This window comes from Sycon ciliatum, chromosome 6, assembly GCF_964019385.1.
Source record: "Sycon ciliatum chromosome 6, ocSycCili1.1, whole genome shotgun sequence".
NCBI classification, from domain to species: Eukaryota; Metazoa; Porifera; class Calcarea; order Leucosolenida; family Sycettidae; genus Sycon; species Sycon ciliatum.
In genome coordinates, this window is record NC_088648.1 from 7529509 (window position 1) to 7543212 (window position 13704).

The 13704-nt window shown below is 48.0% G+C and overlaps 1 protein-coding gene across 1 annotated transcript in view; it reads right to left on the reverse strand.

The window, feature by feature from the left end:
- Positions 1 to 13704, reverse strand: part of LOC135819265 (uncharacterized) — a 184474-nt gene that overhangs the window by 153251 nt on the left and 17519 nt on the right. The window contains exons 6-8 of the mRNA XM_065332440.1: positions 1477 to 1578; positions 698 to 799; positions 225 to 326 (exon numbers count right to left, since the gene is read on the reverse strand). Coding sequence (XP_065188512.1) covers positions 225 to 326; positions 698 to 799; positions 1477 to 1578 — 306 coding nt within the window. The remainder of the gene's footprint in view (positions 1 to 224; positions 327 to 697; positions 800 to 1476; positions 1579 to 13704) is intronic.

The following is a 13704-nucleotide window of genomic DNA, read 5'->3' on the forward strand; positions in this document are numbered from 1 at the left end:
ACATGTATATCCACATGCGTATGATGTACATATGCATGAGTGCATACAACAAAGAAGTATTGGTCTGTGCTCAAAACAGAGGTTGGTTGGGTTACACGAAACTAAGGACTTTTTCAATGCGGGCTGATGTAGGGAATCTAGATTCTAGTCAGTCATTGGCCAAGTTGCACACTCTTGCGTTATACACCCATAATAATTACAGTGCCAGAGAATATTTGACTCACTTTGTTCTTCACGGAAACTGTGTAGGGTTGGTGATCTAGTAGATACTTGACGACTTCCAGACGTCCCTTCACAGCAGCGTTATGAACAGGAAGGTTACCGTACTGTGTGCAGGCAAAGACAAGATCATACCTCAATATATGTATTATCTACCTGCAGTCTGTATCTTACATACCAGTATGATGTACAATCTACTGTCAGTCAAGGAATCCTAATATAGACTACTCTGATTGATCAGCTGGAAATGTTCCTCCAAGCTAGTACCAGAAAACCTAATGCAACACAGTAGCGCCTCGCTATGTATGACAGTGCCTTCGAAACACAAACACAAACACTTACATAATATTTCTGCAATGGAAAAGTGACCTGCATGATATTATAGGGAATGTACCATGTAGTTTGTAATTTGTCAAATGTGGACACTCTTGGAGTGTGTAATCAGGACCAATACAGTGACAGAGACTGCTCGACTCACTTTGTTCTTTACGGAGACCGTGTCGGGTTGGAGATCTACTAGATACTTGACCACGTCCAGATGTCCGTTCCAAACAGCGCGATGAACAGGAAGGGAACCGTACTGTGTGCAGGTAAAGACAAAACAAGACATTCGCATGTGTTATCTATCTACAGTCTGTATCTTACACAATTATGATGTATAACCTACTGTGACTAAAGTTTTACATGTTATCTGTAGTTACCCAGCTCTAAGAATTATAAGCATGATTCTGATTAGTCATAACGTGTAAAAGTTAGCACAATAGTGACAGCTGTGGTACTTGTCGTGTCATGCTATGTATTATGCGTTTCTCTTGAGCACGTGTAACCCTTACATAACGTGTACACAAGTTACGTGTACCGCAACATGTACACGCCCGCGTAGTACCTCTTACAGCTGGGGTCTGCTGATGCCACATTTAGAAAAGGTTTCTCTTTCATACTGCCTGTGAATCAATAATACAATAGTATCCTAATTCCTAAAGAACCTGAATACTATATGGTGTCAGAAGTGCTAGAAGTTGCAAAATTACTACGATGTCGGTATATGGGAGGTGCTTTATGCAGGTATCAGTGCCGGGTAGGAGAGTCACCAATAGTCACAGGTACTTTTGCAGCAAATGATCAGTGTGGTTGCTGTTGTTTCAGCCTGATACTCCCCCACCAATAGACATACAGCTAGCACAGTGATCCTCAAGAGTGCTGTAAGAGTAACTGACTACAGTAAGGAGAGTCAATGATAGAGATTGCTCAACTTACCTTGTTCTTTACAGAGATCGTGTCTGGTTGGAGATCTAGTGGATACTTGATGACTTCCAGATGTAGTTTCCAAGCAGCAAGATGAACAGGAAGTTCACCGCCCTGTATAAAGGTAACACACATGACCAGATAATCCTATGCTTTATCAATCAGTAATGTACTAACCTTCAATATGATGTACAACTCACTGCCAAGTAAGGCAGCCGGATATAGACTACTCTGAATATTAAGTTAAGTCAGTTGACAAGTTGTTTGTAAGCAAGTACTGGAAAACCCCCCAATGCATGTCTCAACACCGGGCAGGGGACTGGCCAAAAGAAAAGACGTTTCCCTGGAGCTAATGACCTATGCTTTGTCCCCAAGTTTTCCCAGGATGCAGGGTTGATCCTAAGTCAGTTGGTAAAAGGTTACAAGCCTGCTTCTCTTGGTAGCATTTGTACATGCCTCTGCTTTTACCACAGTTGTGATTATAGAGATGTTTGCTAGTGAGTATATGCAGGGGGGGGGGGAGCCTAGTCAGTAACAGTTACTGACTTTACAGTTAACAGTTAGAGGCAGTAGCAGTTACTGACAAAGTTACTAACTTTGTATGCCAGTGTATGAAGGGGTCCAGAATATGGAGAAATTCAGGCGGTAAGAGCTTTGAGGCCAGTATTTAGAATTGTTTTTATAAGGCAGCCACAGTTGCTTAATATTCTTTGTTAGCCAGAAGGTATTTATTATTTTTCAGACCAGTGTGCAGTTTTGGTGCTGAGTGAGCTTGTAACTGGGTCCATGCGGGTTTCTGATGATATTGTATATGCATGCCTCTGAATGAACATTTATGTGATCATAAGCAGAATTGGCGAGGTGGACATTGCACTAATAAAAACGAAATAGAACATTAATTCCCGTAGCTATGCAAGGTCCACACAGCTTTAATTCTGTGTTTGTTTGTTTGTTTGTTTGTGCCATCGGCATGCCTGGCGCTATCCCGTACCTGTCCCATACGTACCGTACCACGAAAGACAGTTGGCCACAATATTCAAATAGGGCTTTCAAATGCAAGATCATAACGTGAAGCAACTTGGAAGAATGAGTTGTATGCGAGGTGTATCGGGGAATGCATGGAGGGCGATAGTGCGGGTTCTAATCCTAGGTTATGTCTTGGGGAAAAAAGGAGAAATGAACAATTTATAACATCCCTATCCATGTTTTGCCTAGGTCATCAAGGTGGTAGATGGTGTCGTATTACTCTCGAATGCAAAGAGAAAGGCTATTTCTTTCGCGCAGGGCCTTATGCTATGCTTTTTTGGCTAGCTCATCATGCATGTAATTCGAACAGACAGAATTTTTTGGCAATGCAATGATGTAGCCGATCAGTTCGTTGTGGTATGGTTGGGCATTGTAGCCATCATAGTCTACGTAAACCACTATTTACATACACAAGCTCGGGAAGCAAAAGTCTCTTTGTCCCATAAGCTGCCACATACCAACTAAATACAAAACCATGCACTTCACACGAGCTGACTTGCACGCGTGGCCCTTTTCACGAACCCAGACAAAGGAATTGGTCTATTACAACGCGAGCTGACTTGCACGCGTGGCCCTTTTCACGAACCCAGACAAAGGAATTGGTCTATTACAACACGAGCTGACTTGCACGCGTGGCCCTTTTCACGAACCCAGACAAAGGGATTGGTCTATTATAACGCATGTACAAAGTCAGTAGATTACACCCGCACCAGAGATGAAGGCGAGAGCTGTGGCTAAAGAACGGCAAACGGAAAAGATGCCTGGCGCTATCCTGTACCTGTCCCGCACCGGACCATCAAAGGCAGCTGGCCACAATATTCAAATAGGGCGTTCAAATGCAAGATCATAACATGAAGCAACTTGGAAGAATGAGTATGTAAGCGAAGTGTATCGGGGGAATGCATGCAGGGCGATGCGGGTTGGAATCCCAGGTTATGTCTTAAAAAAAAATAGGAGAAATGAAAAATTTATAACTTCCCTATGCTTTTTTGTCTAGGTAAATCAAGGTGGTAGACGGTGTCGTATTACCCTCGAGTGCAAAGAGAAAGTTTGATGTAGCCAATCAATGGAAAAAAACAATTCCATCAGTTCTAATAACATGCATGATGAGCTAGGCAAAAAAAGCGTAGCGTAGGGCCCTGAGCTTCCAAGCTCTCTCGTTTTGGAGTTCTAGATTTTCTCAACCAGTTTTCATGAGGCCTTCATCAGGGAAGTACGTCTCAACAATGATAACTAGCCATGAATACAACTAATAATTATATAAATGTGTCAAGGAACAGGGGAAAGTGCAAAGATGTCAAGTTAGTGTGAACTAATGACACGCGTAGGTGGAGTGAAAAACAAATAAGAGGGTAAATAATCACTACGCTTGAGGTAAATAACAGTGCAAGAGAGTGTAGAGTGTAGGTTGTACGTCGCGTGTATGTGTGCGTGTGTGTGTGTGCGTGCGTGCGTGTGTGTATTCATCAGCCTTGCAAGCTGTTGAATGGTGCAATCCCAGCACAAGTTGCTATGTCTAACATACCTGTTCGCTATCATCGCTTCCGCCATGGGCATGGCTGAGTCTGAGTCTGAGTGTGTGCATGTGTGTGTGTGTGTGTGTGTGTGTGTGTGTGTTTGTGTGTGTGTGTGTTTGTGTGTGTGTGTGTGTGTGTGTGTGTGTGTGTGCGCGCACGTGTGGTGTGTGTGTGGGGGGGAAGGGGGGGGGGGCTGTGTATTTATGTGTGTGCGTATGGGACTGACCGTCAGCATTAGAAAGACGAAGGGCATGGCTGTGGGTCAACCAACATCAGTTGATACCGTTCAACTCGGTGGTGACAGCAGGATTGACATGGTGGACGGGTTCCGGTACCTTGGCAGCGTGCTCTCTGCTGAGAGAACGGTGGATGCGGACTTCGCTGCTCGTTTGGCGCAGGCGTCCCGCCTGTTCGGCGTGCTCAGGTCTCCGATATTTCAGTGCGTACATCTCTCGGTCTACACCAAGCGGCTGGTGTATCGTGCTATTGTCCTTCCTGCTCTTCTCTACGGTGCGAAGACATGGCCCATCAAAGCGGGTCATATTGTCGACTCAACACCTTTCACCATCAGTGTATTCGCACAATTCTCGGTATCTCTCGTTGTGAGCAATGGGAGGAGAGATTGTCGTCGGCATCGCTGAGCGAGCTGACAGGGGTGGACGTCGACATGGTTGATGTGATCAGGAAGCACCGCTTGCGGTGGCTTGGTCACGTTGCACGGATGAAGGAGACCCGGCTGCCCAAGTAGATGCTGGTCGGCGAACTGCCCTGCAAACGCCCGCAAAATGGTCCCAAGATGCGCTGGCGGGATGTTGTGCCCTCGGACTTTACTGTCATCGGTTTGTCTGAAGCGGGCTGGTATGACACAGCTCAGAGAGATCCGTCTGGTTTCAGTATTGTCGACAGAGGGTCGAGAAGGAAGCCCCAGACATCCCGTGCCCCAACTACCGCTGTGACAGAGTGTTCCGCCGTCCTGGTGACCTCAAGCGGCATGCGCCATACTGCAGATTTCGGGTCTAGAACCTCAGTGTGAGGAAGCCATCGCTATCATTGCTCCGACAATGGGCGTTCAAGGTTCAAGGTTCAAGGTGTATGCATGTGTTCATGTGTGTATGTATGTATGTATGTGTGTGTGTGTACGGGTACATGTGTGTGCGTGTGTGTGTGTGTATGTACATGTGTGTGTGTGCGTGTGTGTGTGTGCTTTATTAACCCTTTGAGGTGCCACTGATTTGGCCAAAAATTCACATTACTACCCACTCCGACAAGAATCACTGTAACTCCACAACCGTTCAACTTTTATATACACATGAGCACATTTTTCGCATCAGAAAAGAACAAGGAATAGGATGAAAAGATGTCTAGCGCTTTGTTTCCAAGTAATTCGTGAACTTGACAATGTCTGCTACTATTTCAGGTGTGAAAAATAGTTTGAAGACACTCGCCTCCGAGTCGACAACAAACCCAGGAGGCAGTTTTAGTCCAGGTTCACTGGACGGCTGAAACACAGGAATCTGCTGAGGTCCATCGTCATCGACGACATCCATGGACGACAACGGTGCGTAACCAAGTCCAGCACCGCGTCCTCGGCCTCTTCCACGACCTGCGCCAGCTCCGCGACCTGCGCCAGCAGCGCGACCTGCGCCAGCACCGCGACCTGCGCCAGCACCGCGGCCTGCGCCACCGCCACGACCTGCACCACCGCCATGACCCCTCGCTACGGCTGCCTGTCCTTGTCCTCTTCCACCCTGCTGAACACCACGCCCTCCGCCTCTTGGTTGTCCTTGGCCCTGCAACGGAACAGGCTCATCACCAACATCGTCGTCCACCTGATCGTCAGCTGATCCGTCATCGGAACTGACATAGCCGTCAAGCTCTCGGTCCAGCTCTTCCTCTTCGCTCGACGACATGAAGTCGCCTTCAGAAGAGTCAGAGCTCTCAGCAGGCAGAGGCTCATCGTCGGCCTCGAGGTTCTGTAAGAGATTGAGAGCTTGCTCCGCGTCCATTTTCAAACGACAAGAAACAAGTGTGTTGAACTTCGGCAACAAGACATCGTTTCTTTTCCCAAGTATACAGTCAGATGGGGCACGCGGCTTTAGTTTGTATGCAGAGGATGCGCTTCGCCGCGCGTCAAAACGCGCTGACTACGATCGAGGATAACTCAATATTTTTAGTACGGACCCCGGGTCTTTTACCCCTTCAGCTTGTTCCCCTATGTATCTACTATGTGTGTGCCAAATCTCAGCCCATTCAGACGATGTACACAAGCGCTGGGAGCATACAACCCACCCCCAGAAAATATCAGTCGTAAATGACTGATGCACCGCAAAGGGTTAACATGGCCATTAAGGGCGTTGCCTATGGAGTGACTGTCCTGGCCGTCCTTCTTTATGGCTCTGAGAGTTGGACCGTTCGGCAGCGTGATGTCCGTCGCCTGGAATCCTTTCATCTGCAGTGCGTGCGTTCCATCCTGAAGGTCAATCGTGGCTGGCAGAAAGAGGAGCACATCTCCTCTCTCCAGGTGTGCAAGATGTGGGGCGATATGAAGGAGATCGCGGATAAAGTCAAAGTCTGCCGACTTCGATGGCTTGGCCACGTGTACCGCGTGCAGGATTGAATCCCTCGTCAGCTGCTGTACGGCTCATTACCGTCCAAACGTCCACCGCATGGACCCCATAAGCGCTGGAAGGACTCCGCAAAGTGCGACTTGATGGCTGTTGGCGTTCCTCTGGAGCAGCTTGGTGACATCGTCAAAGATCAGCAGGGATGGCGGGCCACTTGCCGTGACGCTATTGTCCAGTCCCGCATGGAGCCTGTGGCGAAGCCCCTCATCTGTGGCACTTGTGCGCGCAGTTTTCGTCGGCCACAGGATATTGCGAGGCACAAATGTAACGCTGTTCGCGCAGCCCGCGCGCGCTGAGTCTGGTCTTCCCCGCCCTGTGTACAACACGTCTCCTGGTCTGCCCCTGATGGGGCCACGTAGCCAGTCATGGCAGTGGAAGAAGGAAGGAGGAAGGAAGGTGTGTGTGTGCGCGTGTGTGCGTATGTGCCGTGTGTATGCATGTAATGTAGTTATGTGTGTGTACACATGCATGTGTGTGCGTGCGTGTGGGTACGTGGGTGCGTGCATGCATGTGTGTGTGTGTGTGTGTGTGTGTGTGTGTGTGTGTGTGTGTCTGAAAGCTACGTGAATAGTTTAAGTTAAGTGACAATTTCTTTCTGGATGGAAAGGTCGGGGTTGTGCTTCCTAATGATTACAGGGACCAATACTTTGAATTCACACAATCTACGTGTGCGCCATAAAGCGGTGAAACACAATTCATCATCATCTGAACCGCATTGACTATAGGACACCCGGTATTTCTTTCTGACTATCATCTTCCATCTGGTAACCCTAAGGCTCTACATCCAAGTCTTCCTCTCCATCTCTACGAGTACTTTCTTTGGCTATGGTCTATGGTCTAAGTATTAGAGCCCCAGGAGGAGTCCAGATAAGTTTCTGTTTTGTGGAAGTACAGAGAAAGATCGCTCACAACGCCCATCGAGAAACTCCACTTGTCGTTCCTGTGGAAGGAGGTTCATTTTGCTAGAGTGTGTCAGTCCAAGAAGCCAAGGCCGACACAGCAGGAGATGGCCTCTGTCTCCAGTGAACCCGAAGAGTACTTTTTGGGTTCGGTCGACGGTGATGGGCCATGGATGGCCACCGTATCCCTGAATAGAACACCGGTGTTGATGAAGAATGACACAGGGGCCAAGTTAACGGTCACACCGTCATCGTTGCTTAATACACTCGAATGCTGCACGGTGATGAAGAGCACGCAAACTCTCACCAGCGCCAGTAGCACGAAGCTTCAGGTTGATGGTGTCCTAAGCACACCCTTGTCAGGCGGTGAAGAGTGCTCAGTATAAGACGTGTGTGTTGTCACTAATGTCCGACAAGCCTTGCCGGCACGACCCGACATCATTGGCCTGAACCTGTTGAAGGTCAACCCGTATGTCGCAGAAGTTGTGGAACAACATGTCGATTGGCTCAACGCTGCGAAGTTCAAGCTTCCCGAACTGTTCTAGCCACTGGGCAGATTCTCTGGGGATCCATACAAGATAAGCCTAGTTAATCAGGCACACCCGTTTGCCCTACCTTGTCCTCGTCATGTTCCATTGCCGCTAATGGATGAGGTCACGAAAGCTTCCGACTGGTGTGTCGCCTTAGATGTGATACCGAAACCTTCTGGTGCTGTGCGTCTTTGCGCGGATTTCACCGAATTGAACAAGTTTGTTCATCGTGAGTACCGTCCGCTACCATGTGTAGACCACACGCTAGCCCAGCTCAGTGGAGCAAAGTATTTCACGAAGCTAGATGCTATCTGTGATTCTGCCAAGTGCTGTTGGTGGAAGAATCGCAGCCGTTTACGACGTTCATTACACCATTTAGAAGGTTCAGGTTCACCCGCTTGCCACTTTGGGATTTGTTCAGCACCAGAGCATTTCCAAAAGAAGATGACCAGTACCCTGAACAGCGTTCCAGGAACCACATGCCAGAAGGATGACGAGTTCATCTTCACCGAGACTGGTCAGGACCACGCCGTATACCTCGACGGCGCGATGAAGCGCTTGTGTGATCTTGGGGTTACTCCGAATCTGAACAAATGTGAGTTCAAGGTGACATCGGTGAAGTACCTTGGCCATGTCCTCAACGCTTATGGCATTCATCCTGATCCAGACAAGTTGCAAGGTTTGACTGATTTCCCGCAATGTGTGAATGGCTCTGATGTCCGGAGCTTTCTTAGAATCGTAAACAAACTTGGAAAGTTCTCTCCCGAGATTGCCACCGTCTCGAAGCCACCCCGTGACCTCCTGAAGAAGGACAACGGCTGGACTCGGGCCCCTGCTCAACAGTCAATGTTCGAAGAGTTGAACGCTACCCTGCCAACAGACCCTGTCTTGGCACTCTACTCACCGATGCACTCCACCATGGTATCATCAGACGTACCGGGCTATGGCATCTGTGTAGTCCTCTTGCAACAGCAACCTTCTGGCGAGTGGAAGCCTGTTTCCTATGTGTCTAGATCACGGACAGCTACGGACGTAAATATGCTACGTTCGAGAAGAAAGGCCCTTGTCATCACTTGGGCTTATGAACGCTTCAGCGATTACCTCACTGGTAAGCGATTCGTGGTTGAGACAGATCACCAGCCGCTTGTTCCCCTGATCAGCTCGACAGCAGTTGATAATGTGCTGCCTAGTGTCTTACGGTTCTGTTGAGTATGAATTAGGACAACGGACAACGGGAACAAGTTAGGTTGGTGGAACAACATTACTAGAGACGGGATGACTAAGACCAGGACGAACGAAAAGACTACATGGTGATAATTGAAGAGTGAGAAAGAGAAAGAGATCAAGTCTGAACGGCAAGATAAAGGGCTTGGGTAGCTATGGTAATTATGGACGCGCAAGTAGCTACCCAGGCCAACGGAACAAAAGGAGACAAAAGGTGAGTACGCGAGTGCATGCAGGCCAGCTAGAAAAGGTACGGGAGGAGGTACCTAAGATACCTCCCCTGAGTGAAAAAGAACCGCGACCACGCGGGAAATAATAAGATGATGAGAAAAATAGAGAGAAACAATGACCGAGGAAGAAGAGAAGAAAAAAACACACGCAAACACACACACACACAACGCACGGGCCTCACAAAAGTGTATACTAAAAATGCACTACAGATCATTACAACGTTCCTGTACTACTTATGGTGTGTACATTGCCAATAACAACGGGCCGAAACGCCCCTTCAAAAAATGGCACAAAAAATAACTATTGGAGTTTGACGAGGAACGTGAATTGCATTCTGATTACTAGTATTTTGCACGGCTAATACAGCCTAGTTACAATTTAATATACGACATAAATAGAAGAGCGTGGCTCACCATGATCGGACCCTAATATTAATGAAGGACACCCGCGCGCACACACACTACAAAATCACAAAATAAAATTAACCGAAAATAAATTTGACGATGAAGGACGGATGAAAAAGAAAGAGAGAAATAAAGAAAGTAGCTGACCTCCATGACTTGGACGAGACGAGGTTGACATCGAAGAGACGAGGTTGACATGGACGATACCAGGTTAACATAGACGAGAAGAGGTTGGAGACGAGACGAGGCTGGAGACGAGACGAGATGGACATGGACGAGACGAGTGGCGGTTGAGGACGAGGGTTGTGGGTTCCGAGCAATGGTCGGGCGCCAATGTTGAGTATGAATTAGGACAACGGACAACGGGAACAAGTTAGGTTGGTGGAACGACATTTATTAGAGACGGGATGACCAAGACCAGGACGAACGAAACGACTACATGGTGATTATTGAAGAGTGAGAAAGAGAAAGAGATCAAGTATGAACGGCAAGATAAAGGGCCTGGGTAGCTATGGCAATTATGCGCGCGCAAGTAGCTACCCAGGCCAAAGGAACAAAAGGAGACAAAAGGTGAGTACGCGAGTGCATGCAGGCCAGCTAGAAGAGGTACGGGAGGAGGTAACTAACAGTTCCGCCTGGGTCTGACACTGTTTGATTTCTCGATATCACACCTGTCAGGAAAGCACCTAGTCATTCCTGATGCACTCTCTCACTCTCCTGGTCTACAGTCGTCTTGTGCTAGTGCTGTAAGTTTCAACGAAAAGGTTGAACAGTTTGCCTCCGCCACTGTTGACAGCATACCGGCCTCCGATGCTCGCCTGGCAGAAATCTAAGACCATCAGCTAAACGATCCGGATTGTAAGTTACTTCGCCAGTATGTCGAAGGCAGCTGGTCACATCCCAAACATGTTTCGGCACCTTCAATCCGGCTATAGCACAACGCTGAAGACAACTTAACTGTATGCTTTGGTCTACTTATGTATGGACAAAAGATTGTCATCCCAAAGTCCTTGCGCCTGATGTACTCGAGCGACTCAACTCGGGCCATCTTGGCATCACGAAGTGCCGTGCCCGTGCCAAGCAGTCAGTGTGTTAACCAGGATTGAGTGTTCAGCTGGCCAATTTCATCGCGTCCTGCAAACCGTGTGTTCAACACTCACCGCCCGAAGGTTTAGACGCTCCGTCCTAACACTCTTCCCGACCTGCCATGGCAGAATGTTGCAGCCGACTTCATGCAATTCAACTCCGCAAACTACCTGGTTGTAGTATATTATTACCCCAGATATGTGGAGTTAGCATGTATGTCAGTACTGCCTGCTTAGGCCGCGGTCACACCGAAACAAGCCACTTTGGGCTTGTTATCGCTCAAGAACAACAAGAAGCAAAGGAAGCCCGGATCCTGAATTGCGACTTCGTGCTCATTTTATTTGTTCGGTGCACATGGACGCGATGATTCGAGTGACGTGTTTCCTGATTTTGAGCTTTCTGCTCCGCCGGTTGCTGTTCTTCAATTCCGTCGCAATCCACTCTCTTCTTCGTACCTTTCTTCGTGAATTCAGTCGTGAGTTTGGTGCCTTGTCTTGGCCTCGAACCACAGCTCCAACAATCTACGCTCTAGAGGAACCGGCAGTCCAGGAATCCATGGTCATCAGAGAAAATCAAACTGAACTATTGGATAGACAGACACTGTCAAAACCAAAGCCAAGGTGAAGGCATACATGCAGCACGGAAACAAGAAAGAACATCGATATCAGTTCGCCGCCTCATGTTCACTTCAAGTCTATATGAATGGTGTGTCCCAAGCGCACTCAAAATATTTTTTGAATTTCGGCTTTCAGCCGCTTGTACAAGCTGTGGCTGAAACAAGCTGAAAAAAACGGCTGCGAGTCAGCCACGGCTGAAAGTCGCTTGCAGAACATTTTCAGCCATTTCCATGGTAATCGTGACGTAAACAGGCGCTTTTTCGGCTGAATAGCTGAATCGAGCTCGGTGTGATCGCTGCCTAAGCCTGTTATCAACGAGTTGTAGTCCATCTTCGCAACCCATGTTTTCCTTGAGACGTTTGTCTCCGACCATGGCCCACCGTTCAGAGCGTACAGCTTGCAACCTACATGCAGCAGTACGGCATACATCACCACACGAGCAGTCCGCTGCATCCGCAGGGCAATGACCTCGCCGAGCGTACGGTCAGAGTCAGTCAAGTCGCTACCAGTGAAAGGGTCTGGCCTTTAAGGCGCGCTGCTAAGCTATTGCTCAACATCCCTCGAATGCAGGTTCAACCCAGCATAGCTTCTCATGGGCCACCATCTACAGTCCCAGACAAAACTCAGCTCCTCGCGGCGGGAAAAATTGCAATTGCGGAACATGCTTTTCGTCCTTTTTCCTTCAACATGACACTGCGCAACGGTCAAAACCTCACACCATGATGGCTTAGATTGCCGCATGTGTCGGTAGCAGGTTACCGGGTCCCTAGCTTCGCCAAACTACGGACATTGGTAGACAGTAGAGCCGTGAGTATGCCTATGATTGTAATGACTACACCGGGGAGTCGCAACTCTCGAGTAAAAGCCACGACTATCTGGTCTACACTATACTAGCACTATGACTCGTTGATTGTCAAGATTACAAGCATTGAGTACTGCTACATACAGTCAACTTCGCTTATAACGACACTCGGCGGGGCATCAAAAAGGGGTCCTTATTTGCGAAGTGTCGTTATACCCGAAGTCTCGTTATAATTATGTATTACAGTGGGATGGGACTTTGCTCTGGGCATGGAAATTCTGTCGTTATTCGCGAATTGTCGTTATATCCGCAGTCGTTATTAGCGAAGTTGACTGTACTTCCTCCGCATCATTAAAATTGTCACTTCGCATATCGCTATGTTTGTGACTTGGCTCATCTTAGTCAGATAGTCGGAATCTCTGTTTTCTGTGTTCGAACATTGGTGCGACCCTTCCTGCGCAATGTCTACTTGTTACTGAAGCCGTGGTGGTCTCGGACTTTGTCGGAGCTCTCTTCCGCACCAAGCAAATTCATTGCGCTTCGCACAAGTCCGCCCCAGAGCGCATATCGTTTTTCTGGAGTTCGTGCCGTCCCACATCGTTCGCGTGGGCATTTATCAAAGCTGCAAGCTCGAGTGTAAGTGTAAGACTCCTGGTATCTCTCCTGAATATGAAATGCTGAGGTTGACAATGGCAAGAACAAAGTGTTCTCGAATTCCTAAAATGTGGTACTTGTGGCGCATGTTGCTGTGAAGGTAGCAGGTCTGAAAACCCCAACAAAATCGGCGAAGCGCTTGCCAAGGAAAGAAGGTGCGGAACTGCTTACCCTATTCCGCTGGAAGGTCGTTACAGAATACTTTATAAATGCTAGCTTGTCTTCATCGAGGGCCACCTGGAGGCATGGATCGCTTGAAAACGAAGTTTCTTGACCTGAATTTGAACGTGCGTCATGTTCAGCGTATTGTTGAGTGCTGAAGGGTCTGTCTCAAACTCTGATGAAGACGTTGACCTTAGCTGCAAGTGCAGCGAAGCGGGAGGCCACAAACTAAAGCTTGGTCCGTCGACAATGCTCTGCCTCAATTTCTAGCTGATTTCTTTGCCTTTCGAGTGTAGAAAACAATTTGGAAAAATCGCTGTGTGAAGTGACAGTTTTAATGACGCGTAGGAAGTACATGTACATGTACTAGTGTTGCACGCTCACCGGTGCACTCACTAAACTGCATTGAAAACATCATTGCAAAGAGGTGCGTTTAGCACATTAGAGGGGTTTCCGGGCAACAG